Raw genomic sequence first — 20,646 nt, 5'->3', positions numbered from 1 at the left:
ATTGCACAAATCCTGCGCTGCCTTCCCCTGCTGCTAAGTTTGTTAAATGTATTCCACCTCCTCAGCAATGCAGACATCACACCTCCAAAAAGGAACATCTGTCAAAAGCCAGAGCCATACATATCGCAAACTGTGTGTGTGTTTGGGGGAGATTTCACCCCACGCACGCAGCAGCCTGAGAGGTGCTTAACACAAAAAAAGATAAGTCTGACGTGTGATTATGAGCGTTTGTGCAAATGAATCCTTCTGCAACATCTTAACTCGGCATGAAATCACAGCCTTGAGAGGAGTGAAGGGAGGTATTCTCCATAAATCCAGCCGTGTATTTAAACATTTAATCCTTCACGTCTGTCTTTTGAACATTTAGGGGCTAGTATATCATTATAAACTTTATAATTGGAGCTTTAACTGACTAAGAAATATGCCGGATGAGTTTCTGTTACAGCTGATGGCTAAGAATGAGTCATTCTGCTACAGGAATAGTTCAATACTGCAATGTTTCTCATTTCCTGTGATTAGGGACGTAACAATAGCTCCTAATCAGAGGTGGGCACACTCAGTCGAACTTTTTAGGGGGGCTCGTTGCCTTAATGTGAGAGAAAATATGGGGAGAGAGTGGGGGGAGACATGCAGCAACTACTGCTTGGTTCGGGATTCGATGTCACAACCAGAGCATAGAGGATGGTAGCCTCTGTATACACTATATACACTATATTGCCAAAAGTATTCGCTCGCCTGCCTTGACTTGCTTATGAAGAACTTAAATGACATCCAGTTTTTAATCCATAGGGTTTAATATGACGTCGGTCCAACCTTTGCAGCTATAACAGCTTCAACTCTTCTCGGAAGGCTTTCCTCAAGGTTTAGGAGTGTGTTTATGGGAATTTTTTACCATTCCTCCAGAAGCACATTTGTGAGCTCACACACTGATGTTGGACGAGAAGGCCTGGCTCTCAGTTTCCACTCTAATTCATCCCAAAGGTGTTCTATCAGGTTGAGGTCAGGACTCTGTCCAGGCCAGTCAAGTTCATCCACACCAAACTCTCTCATCCATGTCTTTATGCTCCTTGCTTTGTGCACTGGTGCACAGTCATGTTGGAACAGGAAGGGGCCATCCCCAAACTGTTCCCACAAAGTTGGGAACATGGAATTGTCCAAAATCTCTTGGTATGCTGAAGCATTCAGAGTTCCTTTCACTGGAACTAAGGGGCCAAGCCCAGCTCCTGAGCAACAAGCCCACACCATAATCCCCCTTCCACCAAACTTTACACTTGGCACAGTGCAGTCAGACAAGTACCATTCTCCTGGTAACCCAGACTCGTCCATCAGATGGCCAAATGGAGAAGTGTGATTGGTCACTCCAGAGATCTCCACTGCTCTAGAGTCCAGTGGCAACGTGCTTTACACCACTGCATCTGATGCTTTGCATTGCACTTGGTGATGTATGGCTTGGATGCAGCTGCTCGGCCATGGAAACCCATTCCATGAAGCTCTCTACGCACTGTTCTTGAGCTAATCTGAAGGCCACATGAAGTTTGGAGGTCTGTAGCGATTGACTCTGCAGAAGTTGGCGACTTATGCACACTATAGGCCTTGACATCCACTGACCCCACTCTGTCATTTTACGTGGACTACCACTTCACGGCTGAGTTGCTGTCATCCCCAATCACTTCTACTTTGATATAATACCACTGACAGTTGACCGTGGAATATTTAGGAGTGAGGAAATTTCACCACTGGACTTGTTGTACAGGTGGCATCCTATCACAGCACTACATTGGAATTCACTGAGCTCCTGAGAGCGACCCATTCTTTCACAAATGTTTGTAGAAACAGTCTGCATGCTTAGGTGCTTGATTTTATACACCTGTGGACATGGAAGTGATTGGAACACCTGATTTCAATGATTTGGATGGATGAGTGAATACTTTTGGCAATATAGTGTAGCTTTAAACTTTTTAATTATTGAAGGTGTTTCAATCAGACCCGATGCCACAGGTGTATAAAATCAAGCACCTCGTAGACCATGTAGTAAACATTTCTGACACAATATGTGTTGTTCTGAAGAGCTCAGCGTGGAACTGTGATGGATGCCACCATTGCAAAAGACGGTTCATGAAATGTAGTCCCTGCCGGATATTCCACAGTCAACTATAGGTGATATTAGAAAGTGGAAGCACTTAGGAACAACAGAAACTCAGCCATGAAGCAGGAGACCACAGAGCGAGGTCAACAACTGTTAAGATGCATGGTACATAATTTGCTTTATGGACAGGGTTTCCATGGCTGAGCAGCTGCGGTGGTGCAAAGCCCACCGACACTGGACTGTGGAGCAGTGGTAACGTGTTCTGTGGAGTGACAAATCAGATGGGTGAGTCTGGGTTTGGCGGATACCGGGAGAACATTGCCTTCTTGACTGCATTGTGCCAACTGTGAAGGTTAGTAGACGAAGGATAATAATGTGTGGCTGTTTTTCAGGGTGTTGGACTCGGCCTCTTATCTCCAGTGAAGGTCAATCTTAATGCTTCAGCATACCAAGACATTTTGGACAATGCTTTGAATTCAAACTTGGTGGGAACAGTTTGGGGAAGGCCCTTTTCTATTCCAACATGACTGTGCCCCAGTGCACAAAACAAAGACTTTCTATGAATTCAGCATGGAAGAATTCGACTGGCAGAGCCTTGACCTCAACCCCATCAAGCACCTTTGGGATGAACTGGAACGAAGATTGTGAGCCAGGCATTATCATCCAAAATTAATGCCTGAGCTCATAAATCTTCATCTGGTGGCCTGAGGCCTACATCAGGCCCTCCAAGAGCATTGTCAAGTTCAGAAAAATACAGTCAATAAAACAAGCCCGAAGACAATGGAAATAGAAACGATTTTATCCAGGTTGGTTCAATGTTTGATCAATTTTACAAAAATCCACCTGCCAGCAATTATCAGCAAATATGATGCATGATAAACACATCATTCATTATTGAATCCATTTTTTTCAAGGTTAGGTGTTTTTCTGCCTAAGAATCAAAACTAAAGACCTGTTTCTTTCACAGGTTTTTCACCAAGCAGAACACAGCACATCAGCATCAAACTCAGTGATGGAGAACATAACAGCCCCAGAAATATTCAGCTGAAATATTTCAATCGCCCACTTGTGGCTGGCTACGGTATAGGGACCGATCTCACTATAAGAGGCTAAAAATGGCATACATTTGAAAGAAAATAAAAAATATGTTAATTAGACCATTCCCAACCTTATGGCCCCCATATTCATATCTAGGAAAAGCTGAGCCCCCCAGCACCCACATGGACAATGTAGAGATCAGTTTTAATTGTTTTCATTCACAAAATCCCAACATAGTAGACCTGCGTACACTTGTTCTTGAAAAAGATCTTTGTATAAATTATCCATTATGATGACTACGGCTGGGAAATTAACCGCAAATCAGATTAAATCACAATATAGCCTGCTGAAATATACAACTCGCAATAGTAGCAATATTTCTTTAACTTTAAATGTGTCAAAACACCATTTTAGTAAATCTTTTTTATGCAAACATTCAAGTGCCATTTTTTATAATTTCATTTTATTTATTTTATTTTATTTTATTTTTTAAATCCTCCTTTTCATGTTATATGTATGTTTTTTCTTAATCAGATGAGTTACATAAAAATGATAATGCCCTAAAGCAAAACAAATGACATCACATTTAAGCAAAAGGTGCTAAAATAGTTAGCCCATTCTATGTAAAACTGATGAAGCCTAGCATTACTTCACAAAAGTCATACCCCAGCTGTGATCAGCTGGTAGCCAGCCTCACCTCCTCCACCCCAGCCACCTCCTTTATAGCTTAAAGCTTGTTGCACCCCCGTATTCAGATTCATGCTACTATGGATCAATTGCTTCTGAAATAATTTCTTTGTTTTCAATGCACATGGTCTTATTTATGGAATTATTTATTGCTTTAATTTGTAAAAAACAAAACAAAAACAAAAAAAAACGTAAGATTGACCTAAAAATAATCACATATTAAATCCCAATTGGGGAAAAAAAAATCTCAATTAGATTATTTTGGCAAATCCTTCAGCCCTGATGGCAACAGCATAATAGGGTCACTCTTGAAAAAATAATTTAAAAGAATTTGTTAATTTTTAAGAAAAACCCCTAAATTCTTAAGTTTAAAAGTTGTTAACCCTTTACCTACTGAGTCTAAAAATGGTGATTTGGACATATTTTGTTATTATGGCTGTAAAATAGTCAGGAAACGCCCTAAGTCTGAGAGCTTTGGTCCCTTTTCCCAGAGTACTTGAACTTGACTTTTCAACATCTGGTTAATGATTGTTGCACATTATATGGAATTGTCAGCAGTTTAAAAGAAGAAAAACACATAAACGGATTTGTTTTTCATGGCTTTTATGAGAAGAAACTTTGTCATTGCTCATGAAGCTTTGATTTGACATTTGCAATGTGAACCTATACATGTTTATAACAATCACCAGTCATTTTTTGAGTCTAAGACTCTGGGTGTGCAAAACACAGTGCAAAAGATAACTATATATATAGGCAAAAATTAGTGCAAATAAAGGTGGAAAAATGCATTCTCAACATTCTCAAGTAACATATTGTTATTGCACATGACAGACACGCACAAATGTCACTATAACGCTATTTTTTGAAAACATAACACCACTCTCACTCGCTCTCCTTTCACCCTCTTCCTTCACTCTCCTTTCTCACTCGTCTTCTGCCAAAACTACCGTTTTTGCAGTGCTGTTCGACATTACTGTAATACATATACCACACATCATATATTGCCATAAAGCACAGATTCTCAGCTCTCTGTCAGCGTTGGAATTTTTTAGATTGAGAAAACTTTCGAGGAGTTACAGTGTTGAGAATCCGTGTAGCAGTCTCGTGATACTTCTGGTGTTTTGCTATGGTGTTTTGCTATGAATGCCCATGTCATATGGTTGTAAACCATATATACGTGCATGCCCACAATTCTCTGCTTTCCAACGGCGTTGGAATTTGTCTGATGGGACAAACTTTGACAGAGTTATGGTAATAATACTCAAGACATCTAAAACACAGCACAGTTCAGTAGGTAACGGGTTAATTTCTAGGAAAAAAGTTGATTTTTTTTTTTACATTAAAAGTTGTAAATGTAAGTAAACCAAAACTTACTGTTTTTGAGATTAGAAAGTCAAAAAGTCAAAACTCTAACCACCATTTTCAGTTGATTTCTTGTAAGATTTCTTGTAAATGTAGATTTTTTTAAAATGTTACATTCCAAGTTTCTATTGTCAAATTTAAGACTTTACAGGCTCTGAAATTGAACATTTTTCTAGTAAATTTCTGACTTTTTAAACTCTGAAAATCAGAGTTTGTTTTCTCGTAAATAAACATTTTCATAATCTCATTTTGTTTTCCTAAAAATTTAAACTTTTTTGTTAAAAAAATAACAGTTTTTCTTTATTTCTATATTTTTTTTTTAGGTTAGTCCTAACATATTAGGTTTTAATCATGATTTTAAAAGTATATTTACATCTCATTCTGACAACCTCAGGGCAGACACGGTACCCCCAGAGATCTCTGTGCACCCCCTAGGGGCGCCGGAACACCAGTTTGGGAACTTATTACTTTTTACTAGTTAGACCAAAGTGTCGTGTTTATTTTAGTTTGGTTTAGTCTAGCTCCCAAAGCATCCATCAAAGAAAACGCTGGCCCTGTGCACATGTAGTTGATGACCCCTGCTCTACAGAATGAACGGGCAGCAGAATCACTTTGAAATCTTGTGAAAGCTTTTGGAGAAGAGTAGAGGCTGTTATAGGGAGACCAGCCCCTGTTTGTGTAATGGACAGGCGGCTGAATACTTTTGTCCATATAACATGTGGGAATTCTTCAGATCATCATAAATCAGTTTGTAAATCACGAATCAGGACTTATATCCTGTCATGAATTGTATCATTACTTTCCCACTCATCATGATCCACTCTTCCTCTAGAAAAGCTCCAGCATGAATCATCTTAACATTTGGCTTGTTGCTGTCGTTTAATTTGCCTTTGATTATAAAATCTAAATTGTAAACCTGTTCTTTACAAAAAGTCTAATTTCCATAATTGTGTTTGTGTTCTTCAACAGGTTCCCAGTGCAACAATAGCACCTTGAGCTGATGTGCTTAGTCATACACAAACATCTATTACAGCCTTCTTTAGTCTCTCTTCCAAAAAGATGATAAGTGATACAAAACATTAAAAGAGGTGTTATATCATAGCAGTACACTGCAGCCAAGACATTTCTTTCTTTTTGTTTGTGCAGTTGTGTTTGAATCGAGTCAGAGAAAGCTCATTTGTCACAAAATTGTCGGGTATGAGAAGAGCTAAGTAGCCCACTTATAAGGACCCATGGATCATTGCAATCCAGTCTTGCAGTTAGGGTTTTTTTATCCCATCAAACAAGATGAGGGTTGAGTAAAATGAGCATTACTTGCAAAGATGCAATCTTGTTTTGGTAAAAAAAATACACAAACCGTTTTATGCATTCTCAGTATCATAGCATTTAAGACGCCTTAAAAGCCCTGCTGTTAAGAGGTGCAGCTGACCTCTTAGCTCGGTCCAAGACTCCTCAAGACTCCTTTTATCTGGCTAGACATGTAGGAGGTCTGCAGGACTAAGTAATAAGTGATTTTAGTCACCTCCGTGCCAGGTAAACCTGTTGACTCACTGGAAAAAATTATTTTTTGCAAAGTGTAAGGATCTTACTCAGTATGTTTTTTTTGTATTTCCATCTTAGGACTTTCAAATCTTAATTTATTATTGTTTAGTCTTTTATTTAACTCTAGTTATGATCATCTATGTTTTTATGTCCAGTTTTATAGGCTATGAATTATTTGGAATTTTAAATCTTTTATCATTGTTTTATTTTAATTTTTATAATAAAACTTGGCACAAAAAGTATGGAAATTTGTGTTTGGTGCATTATTTCTTTGTTGTAACAATGCTTCTTGGCAGTACATCTTATACCATTGGAAAGCCTGTTTATTAATCTTTTAAATGCCACAATTGTAAGGAACATGCATTTGTGGGATGAGCAGCAGAGCTGAGTATGTGGGTTGCGCCCATGAAAAATGTGCCAGATCTTCTCTGCCAATCCCAAACAGCTGATTTTAAAATATGCACTGATATAAGTCATATCAGAGATAGGTTAAGGATGTAAAGTCCACTGTGATCTGTGGCTAAACCTCTGTTCCTAACCTCGATCAGACTGAATAAAACCACTATGAAAGTAGCGATGGATCAGGAGACTGTCAGACTGATTTTGTTAATATAACGTTGCGCCTTCTGGCTCTAGCAAACTTTCTGCAGTTTTCAATGCCTGCTTACGATCAGCGCTCTGCCTGGTATTAGCCGTTGACTCGGTCCTGATGCCAGCGGCTGAGGCTAGTGGCTGGTGCCGCTTCGTTTTAATGTCGTTAGGATGATGACTCTTCAGTGACTTATAAGATCCGTCAAGGACTTCTTTCTACTCTTTGCAGGGCAAATTCTACACATACAGATGTGTTAACCTCCCCATAAATACTGAATAGCGCCAACGTGTTGTTAGCGTTTTAGCACTGGGGCTGCTTCCTCTTCTTCTCTGGTGCTTAACAGCGGGTCGTGTACTGCGGTGCCACCTGCTGTTTTGGAATGTGTAGTCTCATGAGAAAGAAAACAAACCCCAGCATGGCTGTGCTGACAAAAATATATATGTTATAGGGGCTAGTCGTCATGATATCAGACTTACCAGAATGACGTATAGTTTCCTGTTATCGGCCCGATAGTAATCGTGCACCCCTAGTTCCTTTTAAGACAGTCTATGGTATTACCTTCTGTCCGTACAAGTCAAAGCAAATGTCAGCCCTCGCATGCAAAAGTCGATCATGTATTCTCTATCCTGTTCTCATCCCTTTTATTCCTGTGTATATTGTGCTGTTTTTCATAAATACGTCTGATGTCCTGCAGCATATGTACAAACTGGTGTACTAAAAAGTGACATCCTTTTACTAGAGGCTATTTTACTCGTGTGGCCACCCTTCGTCTGGCAAGTAAACATCAAATATTGAAAACTATCAGACCCTCTCCACATGATGGAAGTCTGCCGTCTGTGCATTTACGCACAGATGAAAAGCAAGCTGCCATACTGGCAAGCCGAGGCAGTGTATTTTCACCGCTCATCATCTTTGTTTCTTATTCCTGAAAGCTTAAAGACACGGTTTATACTCCGTCGCCTTAATATTTAGCAAATGTTTGTGGAGGGAAATGTCCCCACGGCTGCAGGATTTGTACTATGCAAACACTGATTGGATCCATAGGAGCTATTAGCTTTTAATATATCCAGGAGGGCAACACGGGGAGCCACATTTCTGAGAGCAAACTCAGGGAAACATAAAAACAACTTAATAAGTAATTAAGGCTTGTTCTGGCCTAAATTGGTACTTCAGAAACTGGGTTGCTCCTCAGAAAGTTAGCATCCCTTTGATTCTGACCCTGTCAGTTTGAAAAATTAGTTAAGCTGAAAACTGTAATTATTTTTAGTCTAGTTTTTGTATCATTCAGTTAGATGCGCCTTCTTTTCTGGCCTCTCACACAGAGCTTTAATTATCCGCTAGCAGGAGCTCCTTACCTTTTTAATGCTTGCAAATTCTGCCCAAGTACACGAATCGCCTTTGGCTGAGACAGTGGGATTTTCTCCGTAATATTTTCTGTGCTAACTTTGTAGAGGAGGTGATCCCTGGTTGGACGACAGCTTCTGCAGCTGCTTCGTGTGCACGGAAGTGGATGACTTACACAGGAGAGAGAGAGGGCTTTTCTTAATAATGTGCCACAGGAAGAGCATGGCGGTGCACAGTTCAAAGTGTTCATCAAAATTCACACCGGCCGAGTTCAGCTGGCGGAGTCGAAGCTGACCTGCTGAGCTGTGCGGGAGGAAATCTATAGAAACAAATTTACTCCAAGTCTGTCTGTCTGGGCATGTGCAGAAGATAACAGGCTTCAATTACAAAGCTCTTTCTCCTAATTAAAAATGCAGCTAATAGCTTAAGTGCTTGCTATCTGGGGTAGCAAAAATAATGTGAAAGGGGCTCTCTGGGTTTGGGCATTCACACAATATGCTTCAGAGTGTGGGATTGAACCCTGAAGCTCTACTTCTCCCTCGCTCTCGACACTGTCCCTCCACTGTGTGCCATTCAATGAAACAGAAAAGCCTTCTCATATATCAGGAGGGATTGTGCTGCATTGCCCGTATTGTGATGCAAATAGCCTGAGACACAATCACTACACATCGTTGGCTTCTGGAGCTGCAACATGGACTGAGTTCTGACGCAAGTTACACGCATAATAAACACAGTACTGCATTAGATGAAATATTGCAGCCGTTTGCAACAGTTTCACAGCGTCATCGCACCACTTGAACCTGAACTTGCATAAAAACAGGGCTGGTGATTTCAAACGTCCCCTGCTGAACTGTGTGTTCTGACTTTGGCTTTGCAGTGTTTGGCTCAAACACACAAAATCGCAGGGAAAAAAAACGAAAATCCCATTACATTTTTAACAACTCAGGCTGCTCCCTTGAGCTGCAGAGGGCAAGGAATAACAAAGCTGGGGGAAGTCTCGGCTCCTTACCTCTGATGGGCTATTAGTTATTCTAGCTAGCAGAAGCCCCATTAGGTCTGCCATTTAATGCTCCCATGCCACATTCTCACATGAAGGCTACAAGATTGATAAGGCGACCATCTCACCTCGAGCTCCCCTTGTGTTTGAGAAATGCCCCGCCGCAGATAATCTGACAAAGAGCTGATTTAGGCATCTGTGAACCTCGCTGTGCATGTGACATTACAGAAAACAAAGAAACATATCGGCACCAGCTTCTCCAGTGACTCCAGCTAAGGACAAAAACAAGAATGTAAGCCGTGCATAAGTACAATCCATGGACTTAAAACATTATAAAATGATTTATAAAGGGCCAAGAGGAATATAGAGAAGGAGTGGCGTGCTGGTGTGTGATAAAACTTCGTCTCTGAGCCGAGCTGACAGATACAACAGAAGAGAAAGATGTCTCCTGCTCTCCACAGCATGTCTGACTAAAAGGTGCGGCTAAGATCCCAGTGACACAACATCTTTCCCAACACAACATCTTCTGTTAATCACACTTAACCACACTGCCAAATGCAAATAAAAGCTGCTGGACAAAGGAAGACAGATGCAAAGCATTAAGGGAAAAAATGGGAGTACGAAGACAAAAAAAAGGTGCCTAATCAAGCAGGAGCGAATTGATTAGTTTTTCTGTCTCCATCCTTCTTCCTAGTGCAAAAGTTCACCAGGAAAACTCAATTCTGAACACGGGTAGTTGTCTTAAATCTAGTGAAGATATCTCATTACACTGCACATGTCAAATTAAATCAACAAGTCCAGGTAAACATGCTGTTTCAAGCAAAATAAGGCCAGATCTGCTTGGAATTAGTAAAAATAAATGCCGTTAAAGCAAGTGTCTAAAATTCACTGATTTAACCTCATCAACTTCATAACAAGCCATAATTGTTTTTATCGTGAGATGTTTATCTGGACTCATCAGATAAATGCAACTTATATCAAACATAGTAATAGATTTGATTCTGAAAAATTCCTTCACTGGTAGTCTAGTTTGTGCAACATTATGAGTCAACACTGCAAAACCTCCAGTCTTACCAAGTGTCTTTATCTGTCTGAAACAATATTCAACCTGATTTAAATCACATTTATCCACCAGGTCCAGATAGCAGCTTATTTCAGGAAATTACAAGCACAGATGTGTCTCATTTACTCCTAACAGGCAATTAAGGCTTAATTTTTTTCTTTCAGTATCACTCAACAGGTCAATTTTGCTTATAATACACATTTTAAAATGTTTTTCACAGAAAATGAGAAAAAATTCCGCACTGAGATTCTAGCTTTTGTAGAAATGTGAATCAATACTCTTCAAACACTCAAGTCTTACCAAGTGTATCTGTCTCTTTTCTAGTTAAAAAAAATTACAACTGAATTAAGACAGATTTTTCTAACAATTACCAGCAGGGAAATTTTACTTTAAGTTTCTGATAAATTTTAATCTTTTTCCTATTTTAGGGGACAGAAAACAGTGGTATCTCAGGTCCAATATTTGGAATCAACATGCATTTATGATGACAAACAGGTGCACTTAATGTGGCAAAAGTAAAATTGCATGATCAGATATGTTAAGGTAAATGTCATTGATAAGGTAAATGACTTGGCACACTGTGACTGAACCAAAAAGTTGAAGGAAGCAGTTGAGAAAAAAAATGTTTTATCAAAAAACGAAAAAAAAAAGACAAAAAACAAAAAAAAAAAGACATTGAAATCCTCCATACTTCTACAGGCTCTACCGTAGATAGGATTGACCTATATCAATCCAGGGTCAGGAGAGGACAGGTAGCATCTCAGACAGACACAGCCCACCCTGGAAACAAACTATTTTAACTCTTCCTTCCTAGAAGTTGTCACAGGCAGGGCACTGGATGCAAAAAGAGCCCAACACAGTTTCTTTCTCCAGACTGTCAATCTGATGACCACAAAACAGTCACAGAATTACCCTGATGACCAATCAACAGTCACAGAGTCACTCTGGTGGCCACTCAACAGTCACAGAGTCACTCTGATGGCCACTCAACAGTCACACAGTCACTCTGATAGCCACTCAACAGTAACAAAGTCACTCTGATGACCACTCAACAGTCACAGAGTCACTGTGACGACCACTAAACAGTCACACAGTCACTCTCATGTCCACTCAACAGTGACAGAGACACTCTGATGACCACTCAACAGTCACAAAGTCACTCTAATGTCCACTCAATAGTCACAGAGTCACTCTGATGTCCACTCAACAGTCACAGAGTCACTCTGATGTCCACAAACAGTCACAGAGTCACTTTGATGACAATTAAACAGCCACAGAGAAACTCTGATGACAACTCAGCAGTCACAGAGTCACTCTGATGACAACTCAACAGTCACAGAGTCACTTGTCAACCACTCAACAGTCACAGAGTCACTCTCAAACCACTCAACAGTCACAGAGTCACTCTGATGTCCACTCAACAGTCACAGAGTCACCCTGATGACATCTAAACAGTCACAGAGTCACTCTGATGTCCACTCAACAGTCACAGAGTCACTCTGATGACCAATCAAAAGTCAGAGTCACTCTGATGACCAATAGACAGTCACACAGTCACTCTGATGTCCACTCAACAGTGACAGAGACACTCTGATGACCACTCAACAGTCACAAAGTCACTCTAATGTCCACTCAATAGTCACAGAGTCACTCTGATGTCCACTCAACAGTCACAGAGTTACTCTGATGAACACTCATCAGTCACAGAGTCCCTCTGATGGCCACTCAACAGTCACACAGTCACTCTGATAGCCACTCAACAGTCACAAAGTCACTCTGATGTCCACTCAACAGTCACAAAGTCACTCTGATGACCACTTGACAGTCACAGAGTCACTCTGACATCCACTCAGCAGTCACAGAGTCACTCTGATGTCTACTCAACAGTCACAGAGCCACTCTGATGTCCACTCAACAGTCACAGAGTCACTCTAATGTCCACTCAACAGTCACAGAGTCACTTTGATGTCCATTCAACAGTCACAGAGTCACTTTGATGTCCACTCAACAGTCACAGAGTCACTCTGATGTCCACTTGACAGGGAATTGATGGGGAATTACCCCACCACTCTAATGCTACAATGAGATAAAAAAAAAATCTCAGAGCAGTTCCTCTAAGTACAGTCTGTTGTTAGCCGATGTCACTGACTTTATTGAAAGTTAACAGTCAGCTACATGCTGTGGTTTTGTTCATTGTAAGGTAAATTTTTTTCCAATCAGTCTTAGTCATTACAACAATCATAACAGAGAGAAATGTACCAGAAAACAGTAAATGTAATCCCAAACTTTTGTTTCTCTGCTCTGGCACAGAGCCAGACAGTTGAGCTCTGATCAGAAGCATTTGTGAAAATCTGAGAGGATAGTACTTCTCATGAGTGGGTGTGGCTTCATCTTATTCAACAGACACGCCCACACCATCCTGTAGAAGATTCTACAGCCTTATTGTTCATGATTTTGAAGCTTAATCTAATAAATGTACAGATGTTTTCATGACTGACATTTCACCTGTCATACAACAAATCTAAAAGTTTTTTTGAATTACTTTACAGAGACTTTAACAATACTGAGACTATCTGTGAAGATAAAGAAATATCAGAGATATAAAAATACAATCACTTAAAAAGTAATACCACTCATGCTGTTGAGTACATACATTTCAAAAGGCAGAAAGTTGCATCAGTCAGACCCCCACTGTAAGGGTCAATCCCATTTCTACCCCTTAGTCCTCATCTTAGACATTCCCCTTGGATTTGCATGTTCACTTCAGGTGAAGGGAGATCCCAATTCTCTTTTGAATTGAGGATTATGGCTAAGGGCCAAAACAAAAAACTTTTCAGGACCACACTTGAAACCAAGGGCAATGATGAATTTCCCACCATGTACTGCTTTCACTTGTAAAAAGGCACAATGGACTACGAAAGAGGAGCATAGATGTAAATATTTTCAGCATTTTAAATGATCATAGAAAAAACAACAGTTGTGTTTTCTCATATACAGTATACTTAATATTTAACTGACATGGGACTTTATCTTATTATCAGCATGTATACATGAAAACCAGGGCTATTAACCCTATAAATATATGTGGAGAAGATCAACATAGAGATCCATAGTATGAACGAGATGGTTGACGCTTTGTTGTCACCTCTGATCATGCACTGTTGCAATGTGTGATGATGAACAGCAATCAAGTGGTGCCTCATTTCTTAAGGGAAGGTTTTCACCCTTTTGCTTGCATAATGCCTCTGGTCAATGCAATCTGAGAGGAACATTTATATTTGAAAACCAAAGAAAAAAAAACTAATGCTAAATATCACTGTCAGTAAGAGGGTTGAACCTGTGGAGTGCTTCTTCTAAAAATGCAAAAAAAACATGCAGCACACTGGTCAGGCTTAAAATACTATAAGAATCATTTAATTATGAACTATAAAATGGAAAATTTAAGTTAATTTGTATACATTAGTGTGCCGTTTCTGTCAATAACTGATAATGCATGAGTGAACTAGTTTGGCAGATATGGTTCTGTGAGGTTTAAATAAGCTCCAGCTTCAGCCTACTCCCTTTTGGTTAACTTGGAAGATCAGAAAGTTCACTTCGACCTTGTTGGGGTTTTTTAATTGTTCTGAGTGAACTGAAATAAATTTCATCTATTTAATCATTCATTTTAAAACTTCCCTAGTAACATTTAGTGATGGGAATTTTGACTCTTTTCAGTGATGTCGATCATTTGGTTTGGCTCAGCAAGAAGAGCCGGCTCTTTCGGATCCCAAACGGCTCCTCATTCGGGTACCAGTTATGTTCGTTTGACCTGCCAGATTTAGCAATGTCATGACATATCATCAATATTTGTGCTAGTATTTTAGCCCAACTGTGCTCATTATTTTTGAATTAATGAAAATATTATGCTTTTATTTTCTTAAATATACCACCCCCCCCCCCAAAAAAAAAAAAAAAACACCTTGTGGGTCAAATGAAATCTGCTCACTTGGTGGGCTGTATGACACACCTGATATAAAACAGTAATGCTATACCATCAAGCTCATGTCCCAAATGAAAGATGTGCTTGTGGAAGTTCATGTAAAAAAAAGATCATTCCTGCTAATCAATCACATAACACACAAGCAACTTACATAAAATTAATATAAGTTATAGTTATAATGATAGAAAGAGGCTCTCAAATGGGAGCCGGCTCTTTGAACTGGCTCATTCACAAATGACCCATCACTAGTATTAACTGTATCATCCTGCTGCAGTGGTAGATTTTTTTACATATTGCCAGCAATGCAGGCCTTTTAATTCTGTGGTTTAAGGATGCTGAGCTCCTCATTCACGCTTTTGTTAAGTCACGATTAGATTACTGTAATGTACTTCTGTCAGGGGTGCCAAAAAGTGTCTTCAAGGTCTACAGGCGGTCCAGAATGCAGCAGCTCGTGTTCTGACCAGAGCGAGTAAATATTAGCGCATTACTCCAGTGCTGGTCTCTCTTCATTGGCTTCCTGTTCAGGTTGAGCAGACTTTAAGGTGCTGTTTCTAACTTAACGCCAAATGGATCTGGTAAACCTCCCATACACAGCATTTGGGAAAGGGCAGAGCCTTTGAAAAAAACTCGGAGAGTGATTGGATGAACGTTCTGTCTGTAATATCTTTATGGGCCAGTCAGAGCAACAAGATGCGGAGCTACCGACCAGTGAACTCCATAGAGAACTGCATAAAGCCAACCACGGCACAGTGTTAATTTCGCTGACTAAAACTATGACTAAAAATGTTTAACAACAGCCTTTGCTCCATGACAAAAACTAGACTAAGACTAACAAAAATAGATCCATGATGACTAAAACTGACAAAAACTAAGTTTAGTTTTCATCAAGATGACTAAAACTAGACTAAAATGTAATGTAGTTTTCATCGGACATTCAAAATCTGTAATATTTTTCCATTGTGGATAAATCTGTCAAAAAACAACCCAGTTGTAGTTATTCTGTCTCTCAGCTGTAGAAAGCAGGGACCCTAGGTTAGGCAGGGTGCAGAGAACACACTACCATGATTTGGTACCAGATTTAGGCAAGAAAATAAATGCTTGGACTAAAAGTAAAGATTAAAATGTGAGGACTTCTATGGACTAAAACTAGACTAAAATGTTTTTGAGTTTTTGTCGACTAAAACTAAAAGGATAGAAATGACTAAAATGTGACTAAAACTATAATGCATTTCATTTAAAGGCTAAAACTAAGACTAAAAGTAAAAATAGCTGCCAAAATAAACACTGCCATGGCAACTGTAGACATGTCTTTACATGACTTGTGTTGTTTTTGAAAAGGAAACAACTCACTGCTGTTCTTTGTTCTTTAAATGGAGAAATGTTGTCAAGTTCTGATTAAACGTACGCCTTAGCGAGTACCCAAACTGGGGTACTGGTACCCCCAGGGGTACGCAAAGTCATGTAGAGGGTACTTGAAAAAAATAAAAAATAAAAATGTGATTTGACAACAACCTGATCACATTTTGAAACTGGCGTATAAATAGACATAGACCTACAGTCTGAGGTATGTGCTCACATTGCCAAAACATCACATATATAGGCTACCCTCTTGTGTTAAGCAAATTGCACTGTCAAAACAAATACACATGCTAGACTCTCGTTGATAGATTGACACCTGTGGGTGTGTCTGTGTAGAGTTGCTGTCACTCTTGCCGATAGACCAGCTAACTGCAAAAAATGGATATGTTCTAGAAATCTTTTTTCAAAAGTGAACTGGTGTTGCTCACTGAAAATGGTAAATAAATCCATTTTGTGAGAAATATTTCACTTCAAGAGATTTTATTTGTATATTATGCATGCTAAATGTGGGCGGTGGGGGTGGTGGCAGGCTTACAGACACATTTCTTTTTCTAGTTGGTATAAGTCCGTGAGAGTAGGGGGTACATGGCTGGAGGTCAAATGTCTGAGGGGGTATGGGCTGTGAAAAGTTTGGGAACCACTGCTTTAGCAGCATCCACGCTAATCTCTTCTGCATTAACTGCACCAGTCCCTTGTTGCTGCCATGCCTGAAAGTGCTGCCCCTCATCTCTGATTGGTCCTGTCACTTTCTAACCAGGCCCAAACGGGTCAGATGGGAGCTTGGCAAGATGGATTTGCCAGTTAGAAACATGGAAACGGGCGTATCCATCTGCTTTGCATGGTTACCTGATCTCCATGTACAGCACTTTAATTGAAAGCCCTTTAAAAACAAAATCTAAAATTATTATTATTCATGTCTTGTTTTTAGGCAATTATCTGGACTTGTCAGATCAACGTAGACTTAAATAAAAAGAAATGTCATAGCTTTGAGCATAAACTCGACAAATAAACTTGAAGTTAGATTTGAGTTTTTGTGGCGTTTGTCACTTTTGGACGGGAACTTCGGTTTAAACTCCAGCACCAAAGTTTGCACTCTGCTTTCTGCTTCTTTAACTAAATTCATATAATATATGCACAGTGTGATGCAGTTTTTTTTCTGCATAAGTAAACAAAAGCCAGATAGAATTTGTGCCCAGAGGCATAATTTATCTTTTATTTGGCTGCTGGTCTTTATGGTCTTCTCCTGCCTGCAGTAACTCTTTGTACTCTGTAAATCAAACTAATGAGTAAATCCAAAGTGGATGATTTCTACAGGAAGTGAAGGACGGGATGAGTCTTGAACATAGAAAAACACTCATATGACTGGTGCGTTTGCTACTTGAGCTGCTGTAGCAAACACACAGGAAGGGAAAGGCCCTCCTGCACGGTGACTTGATGTAATACCCACTCTTTATCATTTCACACAGGGCAGCAATTCATTTGTGAATAAATAACAGACTGGCTGATAACACATAGATTCATCAATGGGCTCTTTTATGTCAAGGATGACAGATGAAGCCACTTTGTGTGTAATGCATTTCAGTGTATGTAAGTTATCCGGAGAGAGGAGCTGCCGCTGCAGTTTCTGCTAATGGGACTCATATTTTAGCAATAAAACTGCATGATTCACAACAACAGCTGGGTAATCATATGGAACCGAACAAACCCAGCATATTGCAAAAACAAGTCACCGTGCTCTGACCTTTACTTCCTTATCCCGAACAGACACGAGCAGATGAGAAAAAAAACAGTATTTTTCTCCGCAGATTGTTAGAAAATTTACCTCTCATGCCTCGCAGTGGAAATGGATTTTTGGAGGGCAACGGTCATACCTCGCATTCCCTGGAGCCTGAGATGGTGTAAGTGTAAGGTCCTGTCCCATTAACCAGCACATCCATAGTCTCTGAGTGTGAAGGCTTGTAGTCCACATAGTACTCTTGCAGTGGTGAATTTAGGGAGCGCTCGGTCTCTCGCGCCTTTTTCTGGCGCTTTTTGACCGCCGAGCGCTGCTGAAGCTGTTTGATACTGCTGGGATAGTGCTTCCACGACACGTAGATAACCAGGAGAATTATAGCCACTGATAAGAGGAGGGCCACGGTACCTGCGATGATCTTGTGGAAGGACACGTACTCGGTGTCTGGCAGAGGGATGGTGGGGGAGGCCTCGGAGGGAGTCGGGGAGGCTGTCCTGTTCCAGATCAGCTTCTTATCCATCGCAGGAAGTGTGGGAAGAGGAGGCAGCTCGGGCTGAAATGTAGAAATGAAAGGGGAAGTAGTCGTCGTCGTCGTTGTGGTGGTGGTGACAGGGGACGGCGTTGCTGTACAGATATTATACGTCTCCACCACATCTGTCACTTTCTCTCCTTGAGCCTCCTTAGGGCCCGCACAAATCATCGTCGTCTCCTTGTTGCCCTTAAAGGCCTGAAGCCAGGCCGCCAGGGGACAGATGTTGGGATTACAGTACCATAAATTACCCGCCAAACTGATGGTGGTGAGGGAGATCCAGGCCTCCACAGTCTGCTGAGACACATTGCTGAGTTTGTTGGAGTCGAGGTTAAGAGTCTGCAGATTAGGGAGGCACTGAAATGCGCTCGGGTCCAACGTTTGCAGCTCATTTCCAGAGAGATCCAGCTTTTGCAATGAAGTCCACATCCACGGCAGGCCCTGGGTGAGCACTTTGATACGGTTCCACTGCAAATAGAGCGCCCGCAGGTTAGTCAGGCGGGGAAAATGAGCAAAGTTAATCTTTGAGAACTGGTTGTGCTCCAGATGAAGCTCGATGAGCTTCATGAGTCCTGCGAAGGCATTACGCGTCAGGCTCCGCAGCCTGTTATAGCCGATATCCAGAAACTCCAGGTTGCGGCAGTCGAGGAAAACTTTCATTGGGATGGTTTTTAAGGAGTTTGACCTCAAGTGCAAACTGAGGAGTTTCCGTAGACCGTAAAACTGCTTCGGCTGGAGGATCTGCAGCTTATTATAGGAAAGGTCAAGGTTACGTAAATTAGGAACATCATGAAAAGTGTTGTTTTTCAGCAGTGTGATCTTGTTGGAGCTGAGAATCAGTTCTTTGAGCCTCCGTATCCCATGAAATGCCTGACCGTCCACAGCATTAATGTAATTATGGTCCAGGTAGAGCCAAACCAGTTGGCTCAGGCCGGCAAACTGGTGGCTCCTGAGGTTGGCCAGGCTGTTGTAGCGCAGGGAGAGGCCCTGTGTGCCCACAGACACATTGCTTGGCACGTCACGAAAGGCGTTGGACTCGCAGTATATTATTTTCCCATCACATCTGCAGCTCAGGGGGCAGGGACGCTCACGGATGCCGCTCGGAGCAGCGAGCAGCCAGGCGGGCACCGCCACTGTGAATACAAGCCATCTGAACAGCACCAGAAGTCCTGCAGGCACAGAAAAGTGAGACACTTAGGAGCTCAGAACAAACCAAGACCAATACTCAGGGACCAAAAAGAAGCCTGAATGTATTTGAACAGATGTGAAAAGGAAACAGGGACCCATTATTATTACACATACTGTGTTGTGAGGCACAAGGGGTTATTTGCAGCTCAGTTCACAGACATTTAGATTCATTATCACAGTCAAAGTCATGTTCTGGGGACATTTGAAAGGTGATTGATAACCACATGCTCCAGGCTAAATCTGTCACACAGTTACTGCCTGCAGTCATCACTCACAAACCGCAGGGGACGAAGACACCAGCCACACCAGATTTAAGTGGACTCTAATTGTGCACAAGACTGAGGACTTTGCGCAGAAATGCAGAGAAGTACCTTGCAGAGCAGCGTACGTACCCATATTTGCGGCGGGTCGGCTCCTCCTCATGTTCAGGGCTCTCTGTTGCATGCGTCCCGGCTCCACATGTTAGTCGGTTTGTCCAAAATAGTTGGACACGCACCCAGGACGTCTGTCTCTAACGATTACCGAGGCAGTTTGCGTCGCAGCCGGATCCGTTTTGCGCACGGCCGCACACCTGTCGGAGATGCGAGTAGCTCCAGAAGGTGTGCATCCACCTCTGCCTGTAGTTTCCTCCGTTACCGCACAACATCAGCCTGATAAGAAGGCATATTTCTGACCACCTTACAGAGTCCTTGGATGGGCGCACTCAAGCGTAAAGCCTCGTGAGGATGAGAGTGTTTAAGGCGCGCTCCGGGAGCCTCTAAAACACATTTTAAAGCGCGAGTCGCCAAATGTTAATCTAGGTTAAGTGACGGAAAAGACACGGTGGAGTGGAGAATTTAGAGAAGGGGGCAAAAAAAACTGAAGTCCAAAGCCGACAAGTTAGACGTGTCCTGTTTCCGTGGAGGAGAGCGGAGGGGAGAGGCGCAGTCTGCTGTGGATTAGAGCCCGTTGACCGTGGCATCAAGAATAAATCAGTTGTATAGCAACAGGAATGATGTTGGAGGAGGATTAGACTGAGATCCTGGCGCTCGTTTCAGGACTTGAGATGCCCTCTCCTGGTCACTGAGTGATTCTCAGCAGCCAACACTAAAGCAGACTTTATTGTCCTCGTGGACAGAGGCTGCATGCCAATTAAGGAGGGGGGACAG

General features: G+C 41.3%; 1 protein-coding gene across 1 annotated transcript; it reads right to left on the bottom strand.

The window, feature by feature from the left end:
- Nucleotides 1–17,914: 17,914 nt before the first annotated feature.
- LOC121510167 (leucine-rich repeat transmembrane neuronal protein 4) lies at nucleotides 17,915–20,406 on the bottom strand. The gene is made up of 2 exons (XM_041788108.1): nucleotides 19,891–20,406; nucleotides 17,915–19,479 (listed from the first exon to the last, which is right to left on the bottom strand). The coding sequence occupies exons 1-2, from the start codon at nucleotides 19,940–19,942 to the stop codon at nucleotides 17,915–17,917; spliced, it is 1,617 nt and encodes a 538-aa protein (XP_041644042.1). The 5' UTR covers nucleotides 19,943–20,406.
- Between the last annotated feature and the right edge of the window lie 240 nt (nucleotides 20,407–20,646).

Source organism: Cheilinus undulatus, linkage group 5, assembly GCF_018320785.1.
Source record: "Cheilinus undulatus linkage group 5, ASM1832078v1, whole genome shotgun sequence".
NCBI lineage: Eukaryota > Metazoa > Chordata > Actinopteri > Labriformes > Labridae > Cheilinus > Cheilinus undulatus.
This window is presented reverse-complemented; position numbering and strand designations above follow the sequence as displayed.